This window comes from Pelmatolapia mariae, linkage group LG5, assembly GCF_036321145.2.
Source record: "Pelmatolapia mariae isolate MD_Pm_ZW linkage group LG5, Pm_UMD_F_2, whole genome shotgun sequence".
NCBI classification, from domain to species: Eukaryota; Metazoa; Chordata; class Actinopteri; order Cichliformes; family Cichlidae; genus Pelmatolapia; species Pelmatolapia mariae.
Window position 1 is genome coordinate 6,492,829 of NC_086231.1, and position 23,822 is coordinate 6,516,650.

At 38.2% G+C, this 23,822-nt stretch overlaps 1 protein-coding gene across 4 annotated transcripts in view; it reads left to right on the forward strand.

Annotated features, from left to right (window-relative positions):
* The window catches only part of LOC134627414 (cadherin-22-like), a 158,960-nt gene that overhangs the window by 74,393 nt on the left and 60,745 nt on the right, over positions 1-23,822 (forward strand). For all 4 annotated transcript variants that reach the window (XM_063473464.1, XM_063473467.1, XM_063473465.1 and 1 more), the window contains one exon: positions 11,732-12,871. In XM_063473464.1, coding sequence (XP_063329534.1) covers positions 12,638-12,871 — 234 coding nt within the window. In that variant the 5' untranslated portion in view covers positions 11,732-12,637. The remainder of the gene's footprint in view (positions 1-11,731; positions 12,872-23,822) is intronic.

Genomic DNA, 23,822 nt, shown 5'->3' on the forward strand with positions numbered 1-23,822 from the left:
GGCACGGGGGCTTTTGCAGTAGTAGTGGACACTGTGGCATGTATGGACAAAAAGACTACTCCTGTGGGGAGAAAAGAGAGAAAGAGAGGCAGAAAGGCAAAGACAGATAGAAGTAGAAAGATGGAAAATTTAATGGAACATGGTTAGTTCTTGAAAAAGAAATTTAGGGAAAATTAATGGCTGTGAGGACAGTGAGAAAGACAAGAGAGTGGGTGCAGGCTCATCTTGGTATGTGGGTGGAAGCTTTTTAGTTTTGAAGAGTAGCAACAGTATTGGCATGGGAGAAAGGGAGCAAGGGAGGGGGGGGGCAGTGATTTGAATAGAAAAGGGAGGGAGCGAGGGATGGGGGTGGAAAAGCAGCAATTAGTGTAATTAGAAGACCAGCTTTAGCAAGGCACTGACAATATGTCACCTCTCATTATAACCCATAAGCAAACACAGCAGCCTAATTCAAAGCAGCACCCATTCTCTAGACAGTTCCCTGTGTCAATGCAGATTTTGTTCTCCCCAGTCACGCTCGACTGCATATCATTGACTTGCCAATACAACATGGGGTTTTGGATCCAGAATATAGAGTCCAGTCTGGGAGAGAGAGACCCAAACAATAGCAAGGTCCAACTAGCATGCTGCTGGAGTATGGGATGTTTGGCAGCCAAACAGACAGGACTCGAATCCTTGTTAGGCTACAGTGAGATTGATTAATTCAGATGGATGAAATGTGTTAGATGTTTGTGCAGAGGTGGTTTGAATAGCGGATTATGTGTTGATTTGGATTTAATGTTTGGGCAATTATGACATGAGAGCCATTGTGCTTTAAAGCTGTGGACACATTTCACTGAACAATTTTATGGACTTGTGTAAAAACAGTGTAGGATTGCACTTTGGACAGAATGTTATTTCATGTTAGAACAAGTACACATATGGCTACATGATAAGTTTGTATTGGGACTTAATAAAAAAAATCAATATGCCAGCTAAGCTAAGCTAAGCAAAAAATGCACAGTACAATGCATTTTATTATATCATACATGCTCATCATTTCTCCCCATTTCTGATAATTTAACAACTTCCAGTGCCCGTGTTTCTGTCGTGCAAAGGCAACTGCTATTTTTTCTAGTTTGTCTCATAGCAAACAGCCCATTAAAACTTTACCATTGCAACATAAACACTTTACAGAAACAGACATGTTTTCTGTTGTGCCTCTGCTTCTTTTTTTCACCCCTCTGTGACATGACACAGGACTGCTGAGCCAAGTGACTGTGACAAATTGGGATTGGAAATGACAAAATAGGCTATTTAATAAGCATGGCAGAGGGGATTGGACTCTGGTGTTGGGTTCACTCGAATAAGCAGACTGTCTGAACTCCTCCTGGGCCCGGCTTTGATGGCAGCTTTCATCCATCTGATGGGGAGATTCTGGCAATGGAAGTTGGAGCCCTCTATGCCTGCTATCTACAGAGTCTGTGTGTATTAAACTGTGCATGCTCGTGTGTGTGCATGTATGTGTGCATAGGAATGGTTTTGTGTAAATGCAAAACCAGTGCGCACATCAATCCGAGGCACAGATATACTGCGGCGAGTGAGGGGGCCCAAAGGGAATAAATGTGGCCATGTGTTAACCTCAGGCTATTAACTTCCAAATATAAACTCCTTCCGTCAGATTGTAATCACTTGTGCTGTTTTTGTCACCATGGCCCCTGAAATGAGAAGCTGTTATTAGAGAGAGATGCAGCGATATTCTCTAATGATACTAGGTTCAACTGACTTGTCAGATTTTGTTAGTGTGTGGGTGAAGACAGAAATATTTGCCTGAATATATGTTTAAAAAATAACTAATGACTAATAAAACACAATGTCCACGTGTTCAATAAACAGTGATCATTTAGAAAACTAATATGAGAACATGCATTTTAAGGCAATGCAGAACGGACAAAAACAGGAAGACATCAAGAAAAGGTATAAAGACAAAACAAAGTGTGAGTTGAAGCCAAAAGAAAAGACAGCAAAACAAAGTTACAAAGAGAAAAAAGTGTTAGCAGGCAGCAATGGCAGTGTGTTACAGAAACAGAGACAAGAAAGGAAAAGTAAAGAAAAGAGGGCTTTGATATATTAAAAAAGCAGTTAAGGAAAAGTGAGGAAGGGAACAAATGATAGGATGGGTTAGAAAGTTTATTGTGGTGTACAAGCTGGAATACATTAACAAAATAAAATACCAATGTTTGCATATTATTTCTATGCACATTTGTGTGAAAAGTGTGCTTGCTTTGTGTTTATGCATATGTTTCTGGGCGAGTGAGTGTCTATGTCTTTGCCTGCATTTAGGTTTTGTTATACAAGCTTCCCAGAAGGAAAAAAAAGGGGAAAAAAGAGGCCAGCAGGGCAGGAGAACACTGCATTTTTGACCAGTTACATCACACACCAATGCCTGTAAAAACTTGAATCATGAATTAATGCATGACATTTTTCACTTATGCGCAAGTTCAGTTGTAGGGAGAACTTTGTTTCACTTCTTCAGATTTCTGCATTCTTCAAAATGTAGTTCAAGGCTATCATTACAGACTTGACTGAATTCTTGGACAATTCCTGGTCTGCTGTTAGTGACTGTTGTGTTTGCATAAGGTGCAGCTGTAATGTTTACCACCACCACTTCAAGGTTTATCACAATCTTAAACTTGTGGGTCACCATCATTTGCTAATTAGCCCAAAACCCCCACAAAAAACTGAGGCAAGACTCACAATAGTGTTAAACTATTATAACCGAAATCTGGTCAATGAGTACAGTGCAAAAATCTTGAACCACCCTTCATTTCTTTATATCTTGCTTGCAAGGAGCCAGACCGCCTTGTAAATGTTTAAGGGCTTTCACATTTTCTCTTTCATCATTGAGTATTTTGTCACTCATTTTCAGTCCAGGAATGATTTATTATTATTATTACTTTTTATTTAATTCAATTCGGGCAGTTTTTGACTAGCAGCGTCTCAATGAGTTCAGGTTGTGTCGTACAATACAGTCAATAAAAATATTGGATTTCAAACCCTGTAGAATTATACAAACTCTACTTTTGCCTTATATATAGTATTTTAATGTATGTTTCAATACATCTCTAAACCTACCTAACCCATCCCTACAAATAAGGGATGGCTCAAGATTTTTGCACTGTACAGCAGATGATAAGGGATAGGGTGAGAAAAGAAATATTAACGGGGGAACATGTAGAGAAATATAATTGAACCCAATGCAAATCTGACAATTTTGGAATTACAGAGACTTTTAAATCAGGTGTTACAATAAAAAAAATATGAGATAATCACCAACATTTGTGCAATATAGCTTTTTTTGAGATATTTCTTTAAGGGTATGGTCATTTAAAGAGAAAATGTGAAAAGGTTCACTGGGATCCTAAACATGAAAAACCTGCACAATATCAGGGACAGCGCTCTGATAAGCTACAGTATAATATACTTTAGTCTATTTTCCTGCTGTATTTTAACAGATATGGAGGGCAACAAAATGTATTTGTATAGCACTTTTTTTTTAAAGCAAAAGCAGTTCAGAGTACTTTAAATATACAAAGAAAGACATTAAGGCCTCCAAACACTGACTGTTTCTTTCTAAATCTGTGTCAGTAACATGGGATATCTTAATGATGCCGGTAGGGCTTCTACTCATCTATCCTGTCAGTACATTAGGGTGTCTGATGAGAGGTTGTCAGCTACCTGCTTTGCTAGCTTTTGTTGTAGCTATGGAGTCTGTGTTTGCCGTAATTGTCACTGCCTTAAAATGATCAAGCTCGATCTGCTTCATACTGAAGGCACTGACAAATGGTACAAATCTCTGCAGTGAATGATTCATCTTTTTCAACCCAAGTTAAAAGGTATTTCACTGGAAAAAAGAAGCTGCCAGTATTTTTCGTTCAGTGGTTCACAGCACTCATATATGCACTCCACACAACTCTCTGAAGTGGCGTCTAATCTGATTGGTCAGGGGAGGCATGATAGAGAGAAGAGAGGGCTAATGGCAGAATAGAGAGGCAAAGATAACAAGCTTATCACAGTGTGAAAAAAAAAACTGGGCAAAACTTGTTTTGAAGACAATGTCAAACAAAACACTGACCAGTTTGCTGGCTTGTCAGTGTCATTTTCTCACACACATTTCAACAGGTGAGCTTTATCAGTTGTCATTAATTAATTAATACATGGGTAATTTAGATCTCTTTGACTTTAGGATTTTTGGCTTTCTTAAATGTTTCGTTCCATTCAGATTTTATTAAGGACACCAGTCACTGGCAGAACAACAACAAATGTAATACAAAATAAAAAAAATAAAAATTAAGGCGATAAAAGAAGTGTAACTGTTTCCATAACACTATGTGGTTACTTGGAAATGCTGTGTTTAACCTTACCCAGTCATGGTCACCATATAACCTATTACAGCTAAATACAATCAACAGCCGATTAGATGTGTTAAGCAGCTGTGACCTTCAAGATATCCAGTGTAATGTGATAAAATGAGTAATAAACCCGTATGTAAACAAAGAAAATGTCCATACATCTATAAAAGATGACAATAAACAAGAATAGGATAGCAATTAAAACACAATGACCATAGAAACATGGGCACCGTCAGATGGAAACTACTCTGATTAAGTATATATTGTGGGCCAATTACGTCCTCAGTAGTCATTTAATATATATTAGTTTCCGGCAAACAACTAAGTGGCGGTTTACGCCACAACATAATTGCCGGGTAAATCTCCTACATAATTATAAAGAACAAAATACATTACGTTATGTAATACTATGACAGTGACATCATTGCTCACAACAAGAAGGCTTGATAAGCACTCTAATAATAGTAACAACAGCCTAAGTAATATTAATGTTTATTTTCCTTTGAAAAGGGCAATAGGCCACTGATTTAAGATGGCATGGCCATGCTGTGTCCCAGAACAAATGCATTTCAACACACACGCGGATATAGATGTATTGTGCCCTTTCATGTCTGTGAATGGCCACATCTGTGTGTGAGAGAGTGTCAGAGACAGAGAGGCCTGTCTGCTGGTCATTGGCCCCATGCCTATCAGTTTGCAGTGATCAGTCTTGCCTGGCTGTCGTCTGCTCGCTGCCAGCTGTCAAAGGGCTTGCTCTGGGCATGCCCACTGATGAGAGGCTGCAGCCATGCTCTAGAATCAATCCAGCACTCTAATAGGTCACGAATGGCTGCACAGTGCTTGCCAATAGCTTTGGACTAGAGAATGAGTAGAGGAGGGAGTGGAAAGAGATAGGGCAAAGAGAAATGAACAGGGAAGGATAGGTACTTCAAACATATATATTTTTTTGAATCGTTAATGTTATTTTTTTTATTTTTTTCAACAAGGTTTACTGCCCACTGTTACAAAACAAAGGGGTGGTAATTGACATGCCACTAATTTGCCTCTGCCAGCTAAGGCTTGTGACTTCTTTGTAGTGATGGCCAAGTTTTAGTGAAATCAGAACACACTAACATAAATCTCTCTCTCTCTCTCTCTCTCGCTCTGTTTTTCTCCACAGCTCATTACAGTTACCCACTTTTAGACCCAAGTATAAGTAAATGTGTACACACTTAATGGAATTCCCTAAGTGGACAGGCAGAACAGAAGGAGACGGATTTTCATGGAGGAGTGTACATTTTATTTTTTGGATGCCAAGCAGTTGGTGCTCAGCAAATGTTTCAGTTTGCAAAGCGACTTCTGGGCCATTGGTGCACACAGAAAATATTTGATACAAATGCTCTCTAATTAATCAAATTCAAATCCTGTCCTACTGTTAAATCATCTACTGTAAGGGAACAGGGAAAGCAGATAGGCAAAAAGAAATTAATTCTATCTTCCCAATGTTGCCTGCCTTTGAGGCACAGAGGAATAAACAGTGTGTTTTTATTACTTTGAAGTTATCACTCCACAGCTGTAAAATATCTAATTGGAAACTTGAAAAGAAATATATTTGATAAATTTAAGTCAAGTGAAAGACTTAAGAAGAGTTCTGCCTCCCTCTCTCTCTCTCTCTCTCTCTCTCTCTCTCTCTTTTTCTCACTCTAAATACACACACACACACACACACACACACACACACACACACACACACACACACACACAAAGTAACAAAAGACATACATTTCCTTTCATCACAAAATATATTTATGATAAACATTTGAACTTGTTATAGGTGACTCCTAGACGATGCTCTGAATCCTACAGCAGTAATGGCAAAGACATAATATAATAAGTTGTTAATTTAATAATGTAATGTTTCTCATTTTAAGTACCTTTTGACAAAAGCCATGTTTAGGTTTAATTCTTAGCGGTTTTATTATTTTATCAGGGATTTCGATCATTTCATTACAGATGGTAATTTTAAAATACTCATTAAAATAGACTAATAAACAAAGGTAAGAACACATAACAGCTAACACATCCAAAAATGTAATTATTACAGAAGAACAGCATTAGCTGCGCTTAAATAAAGACTATAAAGTATTTATAGTGTTCATGTGACACCCACCTGCGGTCCACTGCTCTCCAGCCATCCTTTGAAAGTCTTCGAGTTTAACTTGCTGTACTATCGGATGTAGTAACCGGCATTTATTGACAGCTGCCAGAAGGGTAGAGAATATGGCACCAACATGTGAACACCTGTCCTAACCCTGCCTTACAGGCCAAATATCACCAATCCCTGTGTGGCGGGGCGTGGTTGGTGGCACGGCTGTAGGGAGGCGGACACACCTGAGCGGCATCAGCAATCACGCCGCACCTGCATTAAAGAGTCCGTACTGGGTCCTGTCAGTGTTATTGTTGTCAGTGTGTGTGGCTGCGGGGTGCAAAGCTGCAGCCGTTTGTGTGTAGCAGCAACCGTGATAATACAAGTATGCTGGAAAGCATGAGTACATGGTCAGTTTGCCTGCCAGGTTAGTGACTGAACACTATGGATAGAGTGCTCACTGTGAAACAGACTGAACAGCTGATTTTAACATAGACATCACAGGTGGCGACAAAAATGTAATAAACACATTTGAATAATTTTTATAACAGAATAATTATTCTGCTCCACGTCCGTTTGCAGCTCTTCACAATTTCGCCTCTTCTGCTCAGGCCTGAAAATGATTAGGCTGTTCTGCTCTTTATTTGCTCAGATTAGTTCACACTCTGGATACTTCATTCAGCTACAGCTCCCCCACTGCTTTGCACAGCCAGCAACCCGTCTGGTTTTCCGGACACACTACCCACTCTGACCTGCTCTGCTCAGGCTCAAAATCCCATCCTGAGCCTGGCAGTAATTATTCATCTTTTATCTGGTTATACTTCCTTATATATTTATTCATCTACTATTTTGTTACCTGTTGAAGATCAGGCTCTGGCTGCTGGGTTGGGGTCAGCAAACTCTCAGCTTTCTTTCTTGGCTAGCTGTGCATTAACATGTTGTCTGTGCGGATGCTTGCAGAGAGCCGAAGTTCTGTTAGCAGCATAATGCAGTTGTTTCTGTCTTGGACACAGCTTCACTTTATGTACTCTTGTCCTTTTGTGCAATAAAAATAAAAGTAATTTCCATATTGCCAATTCTGAAGAGCTGTACTTCACTCCACCCTTTTCCTCCTCCCACGCAGGAAATGAAATCGATATTGATATTAATATTGATATTTTTTTCTTTCTATCTGGAATGCAGACAAATGAAAAATGAAGAATCATTGTAACACAAGAAACAACTGTAATGTAATGTTACATTACTGAAAAATATACTCTTATTGCAGTAATCCATTACATTGTAAAAAAACAAAAAACTGTTTTTGGGCTGTCTTTTCAGGGTCTTAGTTTTAAGTCTGTCTCTTAAAACTGTCTCCTCTGACATGTTTTGCAATGAATAAAGCATGAAACGTGAATTGAGGAAATGAATGAATAAAAGTAATTATTTAGACATAATTTGCAAAAATAATGAACAATAATCAGTGTCAAGTATGTGCTTCTTGAGTAACACATGTCTTCTTGGATTTGGCATTTGGTTATTTTTAGTGTTCAGATGGAAAATAGGACTGCGTTAAAAGCCCTAGAGACACTACATTTGCTGCTGGTGTGTCGCTACAGGTGGCACTGTGAAAATTAAATAAGAGCCCAGCTAGTGCACAACAATTTATACGTCTTGCCAGAAGTTCTATCCTCAGGTAAGATAAACAGCGAGGTAAACTGCAAAATAAACAGTACACTTAGCTTAGGGCTATACTCATCACAGTGCCTTTTTCTTGATCAGTACAGTGTGTTTTTAGATGACGCTAAACTGCATTTAGCAGCAATTTTATTGGCTGAGTAAAGATTCACTTTTGCCTCGCCAGACCTTGGTCCTGAGGTCATGGTGGATAAGCAGGACATTGTTTTTATATATGAATTTGCTAACCTCAGGGTTTTTTGCATATCTTGCGTGAAAAAAAAACACCAGATAGATAGGTAATATGGTCCAGTAGTATGAAGACATGAAGTTGGAACTTGCTCTTTATCAGAACTGTGGGTGTGGCCTGGCTACAGTGGGGAGAAAAAAGCTCTGTCATCCCCAGTGCCAAGCAGCAGGGAATGGTCATTATCTTCAGGAACAAGTGGTGGATTTTAGAGAGGGATACATGGCAGACCCAGAAAAGCTTGATCACATTCTGTATCACTGCTGTCTGAGCAAAGCTCCATCTGAAAAGAATGCTGGAAAATAGGCCTATCGCTGCCAACAACCACACTCCCACTGTTAGTGGACGCAGGCAGCCGTGTGTGTAGTGCCAAGGCACACTGTGCACCGTTGGTGTTGTTCTAACATACTAAAAGGTCCAGGGTTGTGTATTTGTGATGAGAAACAAAGTTGTCCGTGACTGCTAAATTATCTCACCGGAGTTCAGTGTTATGCATAGTGCTGAAAGACTACTGGGGTCAGAGAAGGCCTTGTATTCTGTGCGTATTTAATAAAATTTATTTTCAGCTATCATTCTGACGTCCAACAGTTCTGAAAACCAGACAAAAATTATTGTGCTGAATTCTACTTCATAACGATTTACGCACTTGATCTGAAATTGTAATTCTAGTCCACCCCTTTCCTTTACAGCAGTGTACCGCCACTTCTGCCTAACAGTTCTAACTAAAGTCACCACTTGACAGAGACTGGTGGGTTTTGTTTAGATTGATGTACTGAAAACACTTGATGAGCAAAAAAAAAACAAAAAACTGAAATGAGTTCAGTTGCTTAGAAATGATTTGGTGGTAAGGTGCCACCTAGTTATAACAATTGCAATACATGATGTTTTTAGTCGGTGTGTATTTGTGTTAAATAATTCTAATCTCAATGTTGACAGTAATAACCCTGTTTATGATTTTTGCCATTCAAATGGCCCTAGCATTCATTTCCTGCCTCTGTGAGCTGTTGGTAAGCTTATCATTGACAAACCAATCAGTTTATAAATAAGATGGTAATAGGATCCACTGCTGGATAAACAACAGCACAAAATTTTGTATCCAAACAAAAAAAACAGTCAGAGTAACAAACATGAACATGTTTTTAAAAGACATGGGTGGTCTGCTAAATCATGTGGGATCATATGATGGAACAGAAGGGTCCTTTAATTTTTCAGTTTCAATACACCCAGCTACTCTAGGCTAATACGTAGCCCTGTTCTGGTTCTTAATAAAGTTGAGGAAAAATGTCCAGCTGGATTTGCTCCACATTGAGTGAATGCATGTAGAGCATCTTCTGGGCAACAATTGATAGGTGGTTTGTCCACTGATGAACAGGGTTTCTCATTCCTTCCGAACATAGAAAGAATCACTGGCTGGCTGATGGCTTCCAAAAGTGCTTGCCCTTTCCTAAAAAAGTTTCCAAGGACGTCTCCCAGATGGATCTGTTTAACAAACCATCTGGCACTTAGGTTGTTAAACTCTGCTGTTTCAGCTACCTCGGGAAGGTTACCAGTAGCTACTGAGGAAAATGAATGTACTATCATCATTCTGTTTTGGTTGAGCAATCAAGCCTTAATTTTTCAGAATGTTACAACCAAAAGTTAAATAAGAAAAATACTTGCCTGTTGCCAGTTTAGCCTCTCCATAGACTGCCATAGAATTTATAGATATAGATAAACATGCTACCTGATCATCAGTTTTGCATGCCAAAAGACAAAATCTGTTAGTTTCTCATTTCATTGTAAACCTGTGGAAATTTGCTGCTTTCAAAATCCTTAATGCTAATATGCAATACTTGAACATTTAGTCATAAAATAAACACGTGTTATATGTATTTGCTATATGATTACTTACCTTAGAGTAGCACATCAATCACTGCATCACACAACTGTAATAGTGATAATGTTTGTACATTTTCAAAATTGTATATTTTGAAATCAATGCATAGTTTTTCTGTTAACACTCACTGTGCTGAAGTTAATAAAGAGATCTGAGCTGTTTAAGTTACTCCTGAGCTGTTTCCCCTGAAGATTGGACACCCCCAGAGCAGTTGGTTTCCAATACCACGGACATTTCCTTGACCAACAGTCTGAGAAGGAATTATTTCCGGATGCTCCAAGCTTGCTACCGGGCAGCAGGAGAGCGCGATTAGAAATTCCTTCTAAGCCAGCAGAAATAGGTTAAACCACCTGCTGGCCTTAGGAGCTTTTCTTCGGCTGGTGTTGCAATCTTCTTTCTTAAGGTTGTAAGGCCAGAGACATAGTAAATGTTATTGTTTCTTTTCCTTTTGGTCCTTTTGTTCTGAATGTTTCAAAGAGGCCCTAAATCACACCCACAGCCACACAACACACTCTCTTTCATTTCCTCTTATGTTCTCGGCCCTTTAATTTCTTCATGTCTTCCTTTCTGTCTCCTTTAGAACCCTGCTTTTACCCTCTCTGTCTCTGCTCTGTCAACTCTGCCTTTCTGTCAGCCTCTGTGCATGTTTCACAGCAGCCAAGGACCATGTCTGTTACCCCCTCCTACTCTCCAATGTTTGTCTGAAGTATTAAGGGGTGTTGCCTCATTGGATAGAATTAATTGATTAATACTTTTATCCAATTAGTGTTCCCTCATGCAATTAATCAGCTGGCTGCGGTTAGGTCCGCTCCATCAGTTGGATGAAAGGCAGACAGATGCTTTGGGTTTGCTGTGTGATGAACAGTGACCTTTCTTGCTTGCGTTCCCTTTCTCTCACTCCCCCTCTCTCTTTTTCTTACTCTCTCTCTCTTTCCTTCCTATTTTCCTTCCTATTTTCCACATGCCTGGTTTCTTGTCTTTCTATCCCATTTTCACCATTCTCCAGCAAATTGTTGGAATTCTTGCTGAACACAAGAATTACTAATAGAAAAATGTTCGTTGCAGATAATCCTAACAAAACCAAAACACTTATGGGTTTTGTAGTTCAAAAACACAGAGTTAAACAAAGACACATTGAACAAAAAAGCGGTGCTATAGGATTTGTTCTTTATTTATTGTTTATTTGTACATTGATGCATACTGAATACATTGTGTTACATTTAATATTGATTGTAAAGAGCTATGAAAAAATGACACCAATAACCCACAACAGGTCAAGTAAGGAAAAAAAATACAACTAAAATAATAATAATAATAATAATATTATTAATAATAATAATAATAATCATTTTGCTGGTTAGTCAATCCTTAAATCTATCAAATAGAAACTATTTCTATACTGAGGCCATGACAACAGTGTCTTTTCTGTTTTACAGGTTCCCTCTTTTCCTGCCTTCAATCCACGATGGAGCTGTCATAATGGCTGAAAAAACACTGTAGGACCTTTTGAAGAATGAACTTTCCAAACCAATGGATTGTTTTGAAGGGCAAAGCTGTCAGAGACCAAACATTATCACCAACAGTAAAATCCTTTGGCCTTTCGTCAGTTCAAGGTTTCTGCTTCAGAAGGTAAAGCCAGCTGTGACTTTTCTAGGAGCTGAACTACTGAAGAGTTTTCTCTTCAGCAAAGTTTAATCAAGTCATTTTTTGGCAGCTTAGTATCAAACCACCTGAAACACACACCAGCTACTGGAGGTGACATGGCTAGAAGTGAAAATGGAAGCACTGCAAGCAGTAATCGATACGAAGTCAAAAATGGATGGAAGCTATCACTCTCAGTCTTCATAGGCATGCTTTTCAATGTCATTCTATGCTTGCACCCCCTAATTCCTTCAATGATCAGTGAGCCTGTCTAGCAAAGCCAGTTTTTGTTGCTTTTAAAAACCTTGAATAACATTTTCCAAAGTCAATTTGTCCAGCTACTTTAGGTCACATAAAACAAAATATTAAGACAAACAAACAATAAAAATGACCCTATAAGTTGGAGTAAACACTACGAAGAATCAGAATTACTGACAATGTTAAAGTGCAAACCGTTACTCTGCAGGTGGTACAACTCCTATATGCTCTCTGACCTGCCCTGTGTTTGGCAGATAACTTCAGATTGATTTCTGATCCCATGGATTAACTTTCAAGCTCTTTCACAAAGACCTTTAAGCGTGTCCTTTTGGAGTTTCATTTCAGATAAAACTACAACAGAAAACCTTCTCTTGTTTGCATGTATCTTTTACATTACATGTAGACACAGGAAGGATTGTTTTTCTTTTTTTTTTTAAATCAAAATGGCTCCTTCATGGACATCAGGAGTTTGGACACTACTGGCAGCACTAACTCTACTTAGCTGCAATATTTTTACCTGGTGTGAAGCCTCAAGGACTAGTGGCACAACAACTTCAGGAGAAAGAGAGCAAGAGCAAGGACCCTCATCACTTGAACGTGTAAAGAGAGGATGGGTGTGGAACCAGTTCTTTGTCGTGGAGGAGTATACAGGAACAGAGCCTCTATATGTAGGAAAGGTAAGACATTATGACTCATTACATAAATATATGAAAAACCTTGTGAACAGGTGTCAATTCCTTGAACTGTTGGTAGTGAAAAGAAAAAGAAAAGAATTTCTCAGCATGCAGTTAAGATATGGGTAAAACATTTCAGGTAAAAAAAAAGTATAATACTCTGGATAATGTTCAGGAAAGCTTTAGTGATGTACTGTGGAGGGAGATTAATATGTTGGCAAGCTATGTTGAGGTTAAAGTCAGAGTTTCATAAAGGTAGCTCTCATTTTACTTGGCTAAATCACCATGGTAACATATGCTATATGCAACCTATTCAAGCAAGCACAAAATTGTCATGGTTTCTTTTTAATTTAAAATAAGCTGTAAGTGTAATATAGATTCTCTGCTTAAGGAAGATGTATTACATATGCAACCATACCTATCTGAATGAAAGTTACAGCTGTAAAGTTACAGCAGTAAGAAACTTTGTAAAGGGCCAAAACTACTGTCTCGCTGAAATTGCAGCTAATAGAACTCAGAAAAATAAAAAACAGATAAGTTCTATTTCTAAGAACAAAAAAAATGTATTACGTTTTGAACTTTTCCCAAACTAAACTGATCTTCTTATCTCCTTTATTAGGCTGTGAGAGAATGTCAGACCTGAACACACTGATTAACATTTAAATAATTTAAATATTTAAACTATAGAGATGAACATGCAGCAGCTGATATGTTAGGAAAAAATTAAAGATCTTCTGCAAGAATATTCTCTTATCTTTGGATCACCAGTGCTGCATTTTACTGTTATCCTTTTTATACTCTTTAGTGAACTTTATCACCAATTCTTATGATAATGTTACGAGTGTCTGGAGTTGGTGACACTCATAACTTTTAGTGCTGAAGAAGAGTCAAATGATGCATCAAATGCACCCCCCCCCCCCCTTTTGTGAGTGTGCATAGAAAGTGATGCCGAAAGTCTGACTTAACAAAGAAAGTCGATAACCTCTGACACCTGTTTCTCTAAGTAAGGTTTCAAGATTTTGTCAAGACAAAATAATACTTGCCAACTTCCTTTGCAGTATACACTTTTTGAGGGACAAATTCCCAGTTTGTTGTTAAAATACTCCAGATGCCTTATGTTATCAGGATGAAAGCATTATTTCTAAGAACCTCTCCCAATCACATCAGCCCTACATAGCATAAGACTTTTTAATGAGCAATTCAGATCAGTTCCTTTAAGCAAATGCTGCTGTTGTCCTTGTGAAACAGAGTAAATAAAGTGGCCAAACATAGATATACAGCAAAACAAACAGGCTTTCAAGGGCAGACATGCACTTATATATGAATTTACTATTTGAGGAGCTTAACACATAGTTACTCACCTACGTTATTTTAGATGATAATTTATGTGACACCAGCATGTCTCCTTTAAAATACTATACTCTACTAAAGCCGTTAAAAGGTGTACATATTTTATAGAATAATACATGTTCAATCTAAAGTATACTGTAGACTATTTTGCTGTAATATTTGTGAAACCAAAATAATCAAATATAACCCCTTCAGCTCACACAGCCATCAGAAAGGCAATAGCTGGAATCACTGTCAGATCCTTACTCAGTTACTTTAAGTAGACCATGATTGTTGAGTGTTACCATAAGAATTCAAGAGAAGCATTTTCATTGGGCTCGGAAATCAGCTGACAGTTCCTGCAAGCATCCCTATCCTGCCCAAACCTTTACACACAATTGTACATACAGAAAAAAGTACACACAAATGACATTTGTAGATTTAAACTAAATATACTGTTTAGGCATCTATGTGTTTGCATTAACTGTCAACTCCTGATATAAATCTGCATATTTATTCAGTTTACATAAAAGAGAAAATGATTTTAGTTCAGGATAAAAGTGTGATTTGGTCAAAGTCAAAGCTCAACTACATTAAAAGCATTTTTGAACGGTCTAATTATGCACCTCTTCTAATCAGTAACCACAAATGCTTCCCTCTGCTCTTTGGCATTTGCTTTGTAAGACAAAGATGCAAATTGGCCAGAATTGTTGCCAAAATGCATCACTTGAAGCCACTGAATTACTAAACAGACACTAGCACTAAAACCTCGCTTCCAATCAACAGTAATTTCATTGTAGTTGCATTTGTGTGTCTTCTTTTTAACCTGCATAAAATTACCGAGTTCTTGAGATCAAGACCCTGACATTTTGAATGAAGAGCAAGAAATTAAATCCAAGTGGTTTGCTGCTAAGAACTACCTCTGAACAAACTCTAAACAATAATTTCAACTTTTCTGTAATGCAAACACTGTGGCTATTCAAAACAAAAGTGCTGGACAGACGCGTATGGATTTTCCTATATAATGTAGGAAATATTTTCTTTAATGTTGACTTAAGGTAGGCATATACCTCCCACATGACTCATGCTACTGAAGGGAAGGCGCCATTTTTAAAGAACATAAATACTTTGAGCTGTCAGGAGCTTTTTGGCTCCTGTGCAATGTAAGAGTCACTGTGGCTTCCAGACTTCTTTCAGTTCTTGAGCCAGTCTCTCTGAAAACCGTAGCCCACTGGCTTAAAATTGAGTACTTCGATCTCATGCTCCACATAAAAAGCTTTCAGAGATTAGTCTTCAAAGCCAGTTTTGCTCAGAAAGTCTCAAACTACAATATTTTTCTTTTCCTCACAGTTTACCAAGTGAATGGAAAAAAGTCATAGATTACTCAATTACACTTACTTAGTTATAAGTCATAATCAAAACAATTACAAATGATTTAGTTGATATGGAATTACTAATTTGTATCACTTTTTTAAACCTGACTAAAGTCCTTATTAAACTAAAAAAAAACCAACAAAAGCAAAGAAAAAGCAAGGAACTATCTTACCCACCTGTCTTCAAGACATCTAAATCTGATGTTTTTGTCTTATTTTCTGTTCACTAAAAAGTTCCTGCTCCAGGGCTAGCTCTGTCTGATCACCTTGGGAAAATGTTAAAGTGCACAAAGACAGTCACTTGTCAAACACAAGCCTGTCTGCTAGAGTTTGCCTACAACATTCTCTAATGTACAAATTCTCACGGTATGCAAAAAGTATATTTAATTGTAATGAGCAACTATACCAAAAATAACTAACAATAAATACTTTGCAAGTACAGTGTAGTTAAAGACAACTTTAAAGACACTTTAATATTGTTCCTTAATACTCCTTAATACATTTTTAGCTAATTTGTCAAATCATAAATGAAGCCATAAAAATTCTGTGTTTTTTTTTCTGTCTTTGGTGTTTGGTAACAAAGCCTCTGTACTTAGTGATGACAGCCTCAGCAATGCCCTTCCTTTTGATGTTGAGGACAATGTCTTGACACCAGAAATGTGATCAGTGAATGCCATTTTGTAATGTAATCATAGTTAATGGGTATATGTCAAATGAAATCAGTTTGCTATCATGTCAGTAGCAAGTGTGCATTTAGTAATATTTTCACTTTTTTTTCATTTCGTCTCATTCACATCCCATTCATCAGCTGTTTCTCATATGATCCTCAGTGACTTGATGAGAGTGGACACCGCGTATGATTCGATTGCTTTACGTAGGACGTGATATGAAAAGACAGAACATTAAAGCAGACAGAATGAGACACGGTGATGAGTCACATGCATCAATCATGAAATCCCCTTGTTTCTAATTAGTTAGACATGGCAATTGACCAGCTAATATTGCATCTGCATATATTGATCTCTCTTTTCTTACAAATGAATGGAGATGTTCTTTGTACCAGAGCCTGGTCTTACAGAATAATTATCCTTTGATCAGTATTTTTCTGCAATTGTGAATGTGATGAATTCCTGCTGGCAAAACCAATGCAATCCAAACAATGCAACAGGCAGCACTGTCTGTCTGCTGGTAGAGCAAGAGACAGAATAAAGCTGAGTGACATATGAGAAAAGGAATGAAGTGAGAGGAAGGCTTCAAAGGGAGACTGGAAAACAAGAGCCTTCATACACTGACTGGTGATTCATTAAAAGGACAGGGTGCCAGGGAAGACAGTGAGCTGATATAAAGGAGCTTAAGGGAAGAGCTTGAGGGAATGATGCAGCAGGAGGGAGAAAAGAGATGATTTTATTAATAAAATTATCAAGTTATTGCATTTCATGTTACAAGGGCAGCGGCCAGTGCTATTTATGGCGTGCGTAAGTGTGGATGTGATTGTCTGGGTGTTAATACATGCTCAAACACAGAGTACCCCTGCTGGATTTTTGGTATCAAAACTATAATTTAAGCTATGAAGGATTAGAGCCAAGCATTGGCCCTCTGCATTGTATAATTGTGCATCTTGCTTTGCCCTGAAACAGCAAAGTTGGCAAATTTGCTTTTTTTTCTACACTGTGGTTACTGCCAGTGAAGTCACTTTTCTAGTAAGATGGTCACTTACATGCATTTGATCTGGAAGATTTTATCTGTGTATTTAGATAAATACCAGTTGTGTACTTTAATGATCTAAAACGCATGCATTTTCCTAGCTCTTTTTCAAAGCTCTGTGCAGTGATAAAAGGAAGGGAACTTGGGCAAAGAGAATTGCTGTAGAGCACAGGTAATCCTAAATGGCTGTTGTTAAAGGAAGTAGACAGGGGAAATGATACATTCTTCAGCTACTCTGGGGGTTTTTTTGGTAGTTTTTTTTCTCTTCTATGTTGACAAATGCTGTCAGAAGTAAATCCATTGTGAGGGTGAATGTGTACGAGGTGGACAATTTTTGCAGCGTGTGCACACATTTTATGCTCACTATAGTAACGTGTACAGTTTCAGTGTTGTCTTTATGTCTTTTCAATTTTCTCTGAACTTTGTGTCTATATCTGAGATGAGTTTTTGCATACTGCCTCAGCAAAAGTGATAAAGTGGTTGTTACAGTCCATGTCACACTCCAAGGTGCTTCTTATCCCGTTTTAATTCTTAACCCCAATGAAACAAATTGGCTTTTTTAAAATAAATATTTTTCTCATACATCATTCGTCTTTCTGAAAATTATCAATTTGATTTATGGTGTATCAAATTCTGTGTCTGATTTTGGTTGCAGCAGGTTTGTTGGACATAGAGTAAAATCCATTTAAATGGTAAAAATCAAAAGAGGGTTTTTCTTTTTTTTTGATTTATCTGTTTTCTGATGTTTTGTAATGATCAGAAATATGTTTGAATAAAACACAGGGTTTTTTAAGTGAGTTTGTTTAAGCTTTACATGTTATCGAAACATTCTTGAACGACATAAAATATCATTTTAATTCATGTATTTGTTTATTTTATTTCAGTAGATGATTTTCTTTTACTACTGAACAATCCCCTCACTAGTGTCTGCTTTACCACTGTCTTACCTTGCATTTAGAGAGATTACAACTCAATGGTCTTTGAAATCCATCTATGAGATAAGAAAGTCATTGGAGAGGCAGCTGATTATATTTCTTCTCTTTTGCTGTAACCTTTCTTTTGGACACATGCATATATACATACCAGGTTTATGTCACTTATCTGGTTTATTTATTTATTTTTATATAAGGTCCTAAATTGTCTGTGTAGGTTCTCAGTCATCCAGGTCACGGTAATCTAAGGCACTTGGAAAGAAAAATGTCTGGACTTCCTTAAGTTTCTAGAAGATGTTTCACCTCTCATCCATGAAGCTTCTTCAGTTCTAAGGGGCAATTGGTGGAGAGTCCCAGGTATTTAAGCCCTAGTGGGAGTTGCCCCTTAAGAGGGCCGTTGACGCATATGACGACCATATGCCACATCACATGAGCTAAGGTGTGAAAAAGGGTGTGGGTCATTATCAGGAGAGGTTTCGGGTGAAACCTTGCCACACTCTAGCATGTGACTATTGAGATCAAATCACGCAAGATGTAAGTTGGCGTTAAGGCGCCTGGGAAGGGATCTCAAAACTAGATTATAGGTGGTAGACAGTTGGTGTTGTTAGCCACCCCCTCTGTTCATAAGTGGTCGTTCACAATGGACATAGATGGCTTCTTTCACATCTCTTTCAAACCATCTGTCTCCTCCATCCAAAACGTGAACATTGATCGAAAGGTCCTAAATTATATTAACACATCATGACAATGTTTTCTCTTTGATGTCTAGATATTCATTCTCTCTTTCTGTCTAAGCTTCTGTAGGTTTGCCTCTGTAACTGTAATTCAGAACATCACCTTTACATTTGACTTTTTTCTTCCTTTTTCCTACTCCACTGTGCTACTATTTTCTATCCATTCTCATCGCAGGTTCTGTCCTTGGTATGTATCCTTCCTTCCCCATAGCTATCCCCACCTAGACTGTCTCTGATACCTTGTCACCTTGGTAACACTTTGAAGCTTTTAGATCAGAAGCTTTACAAGCTGTAGTGAAATGTGGCATGCCTAGTCCAGATTACACAGACTTAAATATAAGACAGCCAATTTGCTTCGTCTTTGAAATCTTCAATAAACTAAAGCTTCAGTGCAGCTCACATTTTTCTATCTTCACTGTAATGAAAATGCTACTCCATGTCTATTCTATTCTATTCTATTCTATTCTATTCTATTTTGCTACTGAACACATTCGTTTAAGTGTGAGCTTGTGCTTAAAATATGGTTTGGAGACAGTGACACTGACAAAAAGACAGAAGACCAAGTTGAAGTCGGAAGAGTTGAAGATTTTCATTGGGAGAGATCAGGAGAGACAAGATTAGGAACGTATATATCAGAGGAAATGGTAAATTGACTGATTCTTATATAGCGCTTTTCTACTCTCCTCGAGCACTCAAGGCACATTTTAACATGCCACATTCACCCACTCATACAAACACTTTTTTCTATGCTGAAGTGCTTTCTATCTAACATTCACACACATTTATACTTCGATGGATGCATCAGAGAGATTCGGGTTAGTATCTTCCCCAAGGATATTTGGCATGCAGACTGGTACAGCCAAACCTTTAACCTTCCTATTGTTAGATGATGTGCTCTACCTCCTGAGCTACAGCCAGGAACAGCTCAGGTTGACCATTTTGGAGACGAAATTAGAGAGACAAGGCTGAGATGGTTTGGAGGTACAGGGGAGGGATAGTAGACAAAGGATCTTGAGTACGCAGCTGTCACTCAGAAAGAAAAGAGGAAGACCACACAGAAGATTTATGGATGTAGTGAAGGAGGACATGCAAAAGGTTGGCTTGACAGATGAAGATGTTAGGGATAGGAGATTGAAGCAGATGATCTGCTGTGACTCTTAAAGGGACTGACCAAAAGAAGAAGAAATAAAAGGGGTCGCCACAGCGTGTAGCTTCACATGTTTGATCTGGTAGATTTGTACACCAGATGCCCCTCCAACCTCATAAAAACTTAAAATAGCTGACTAAATGTGAAGGAAACTTTCAGTCACTGCATGTGAGTCATATGTCATCCCCTTCAGTAGGTTAGCCTATAGTGACAGCTAGACACTTTGTTATGACCTAAAGGTGAGTCTGACAAGACATCAACAACCTCACTGTCCTCTTAGTCAACCCACAGGCCTCCACTGTAAACCCTAAAGCATGGCTGACTCTTGCTAGCATCAAGTTTAGCATAAAGCCAGAAACCAAATTAATACTGTTTAGCTGCAGTGATAGGATGATATATTTTTTAGTAAGTTTATAGAAAGGGTTCAGATAATTGGTATTGTAGTTTATATCCCTACATTATATTTACTTTGGAAATTTGGTCATTGTGTAATGACCAATAACTTAGCTTTCACAGCTTGGCTCATGTGATTAGAGGATCACCAGGGGGTCCTTTGTCCCTCTTTGGGGGGATACTCCCACTGGGTTTAAATCTGGGACTCTCGGCCATTTGACCTTAGAACTGAAGAAGCTTCTCGGATGAGAGGTGAAACGTCTTCAAGCAACTTAAAGAAGTCCAGACGCTTTTCTTTGCAAACTCCTTTGACTACGATGACCTGGATGACTGAGAACCTTCACAGACAATGACCAATAATCCTTCTTTTACATTTTTTAAAGGAACCTAATATTTTGACATGAACAAAGTGTTATTAATAAAAAAAAACTCCAATCCCACATTTGACAGTTGTAAATTTCCTGATCAATTGAATAATCAGGCCGATCATGTTTTGAAGACCTCATATCACCCCAATAGAGCACTTTGCTCTACACTGCAGGCTTACTTGTGGTTCCATTCTTCCAGTAGAATGGGAGAGCGTTTAGCTTAGAGGCGCCTCTCTTTTGTGGAACGAGCTCCCAGTTTGGATTCAGGAGAGAGTAACCTTTTCTACTTTTAAGATTAGCTTAAATGTTCCTTTTTGAAAAACCATATTGTTATGGCTGTGTCAGGTGATCCTGAGTCCCCACTTAGTTATGGGGGCTTCCGATGATGAGTGTCTTCTTCGCTTATGTTTTTTCATTCACTCATGTTTATGCACCAATCATTAATTTAATCATTAGTTATTATTAATTTCTTGCTCTCTTCCACAGTATGTCTTTTGTCCTCTCATCCTCCCCTCACCCCAACTGGTCATGGCAGATGGCTGTCCCTCCCCGAGCATGGTTTTGATGGAGGTTTCTTTCTGTTAAAATTTTGTTTTTTTCTTCTCACTGTCCCCAAATGCTAGTTCATAGAGATGTCTGATTGTTGTGGCTTTCTCTGTATTATTGCACGGTCTTTTCCTTACAATATAAAGTGCCTTGAGGCAACAGTTGTTGTGATTTGGCGCTATTTAAATAAAACTGAATTAAATTGAATTGAAATGTGGAAAAGAAGTGCACTGCCCATGGAAAATAAAAATAAAAAATACAAACCCTACATTTTCCACAGCATAAAAGTCTTCTCTGTTGTGCTATGTCCTCAGTATGTCCAAAATGCTCATAGCTTCAGCTTTATATTAACTAATTGAAGGGAATTAGACTACCAGTGTGATTTCCATATGCTCCATTGAGCATGATGATCATTTCTTTCCTGTAAAACGTGACCATTACTTGAACCTTGTGAACTGAAGCTGAGAAAGACTAGTCAAACTCTACAAGGAAGCTGCAAAGTTTTATAATTAGCTTTCTACAGTGAAGCAATGACATCAAAGACTAGAGTTACTTTAGTACTGATTTGAAATATATGTTGTTTTTCTTGGTGTGTATTAATATTTTTTGATAATGTCTATACCAGTGACCTAGCCAATAAAAGAAATGGCACACCTGTTCCAAATGTGGACAATCTATTTCCCCCAAAAGTGTCAGAAATATCGTTTAAAGATTTTCCAAAAAAATACATCTATAATGTCATGCTCAGCAGGTGTGCAGGATGTGTGTCTTTCCCATCTTCTTCTTGGAAATTTGTTGTGCACTTTTGCACCCCCGGTTATTTTTTGTGAGTGACATCCTGACTCTGACCTTTAGTTTGCAGAGAACAACTTAGCTAAGCGTAGTGCATGTGTGTGTGTCTGTGTGTGTGTTTTTCAAGCTGCCAACTTGAATCACTCCAGTGAGGATAGACTGACAGAAGGATGGGTATAGCCAGCCTGAGGGGAGAGAAATTGCATCATTCCTCCAGAATGATGATCCATGTATGTGTGTGTCTGTGTGTGTGCGTGTGTGTGCCCACATGAGTGTATGTTTGTTTGTGTCTATGTGTGCAAGAAAAAAGGAAAAAAAGCCCATAGGACTTCTTTATAACATCTTATAATCATTTAGGGTTCTCTTAAGCAACCTTGGTGATGTAAATAAGTCTCTGCACCTAATTGATGTAGAAAAATTATGCTTTTAAAAATGTTTTTGACATAGTAAACCTAAAGCAAGCCAAGCAATATTTTTACCTAACCCTAACCAGACAAAGAACTGAAGTAAACACTGAGAGAATGTAAAGCCTAAGTTTGATTTTAAACTGGATTTTAATTCTAGACTCTGAGTCCACATGTAAAATAATGTACTCTGATATTAGCCACTTGTAGACATTTCAAACTCCTGTTGTAAGAAACATTCTAAGCTAATGTACTTAGCTTAGAATGTTCCCTCACTTGCAAAGAAATTAAATTTATGATAGTTTAATTTTAGTATAAAAAGACAAAATATCAACCATGCAGCACACAGGTTAAAGTCAATAAATAAATCAGTCTTTTTTTTTTGGGGGGGGGGGGGGGGGGGGGGGGGGTTTCATTCCAACTTCTGCCATACCAAGGACCAGAGAGTTGTCAAAGGACATCAGGGACAAAACTGTCCCTGATGTTTTGTCCCTGACTGGGACAAAACAGTCAGGGACTGTGTAGACTTGTGTTACAGCCTACACAAGGCTCACTGCAGCCTTGTGTAGGCTGTAACTGAATTACAAGATCATTAACCAGAAGCTTGGTGATAAGGTGTCAAATGTTGGTTTGATAATTCAGAAATAGGAGAAATATAAAATGATCATCAGTCACCCTCAGTCTGGAGCTCCATGCAAGCTCTTTACTTATGGGGTGAGGACAATCATGAGAAAGGTGGTGGATTAGACCAAAAAAAACAGCCAGAGCTTATTAGCGATCAGTAGACCACCATCGGTGACGGATTGAAATCTTGCAGCGCCCACAAGTTCCTCCCTTCTCAAGAAGGCACATATACAGGCCGGTCTTAAGTTTGCCAGTGAACATCTAAATGATTCAGAAGATATTTGGGAGAAAGTGTTGTGGTCAGATGAAGCCAAAATCAAGCTCTTTGCCATCAGTTTGACCTTGTGTATTTAAAGAAAGAAAAACGCTAAGTATGACCCACAGAAGATCATCACCACATTCAACCACCAAGGTGGAAACATTTTAAGATGAGCCTACCGGACAACTTCACTGCATTGAGGGGTTAGGGGATGGGCCAATGTAAAATCCTGGAGGAAAATCTCCTTCCCTAAGACAGAACAATGAAAGTTGGTCTTCTAGAATAGAATGACCCAAAGGATACTGCCAGGCAACGAAAGAGAGGTAAAAGAAGAAGTGCAACGAAGAAG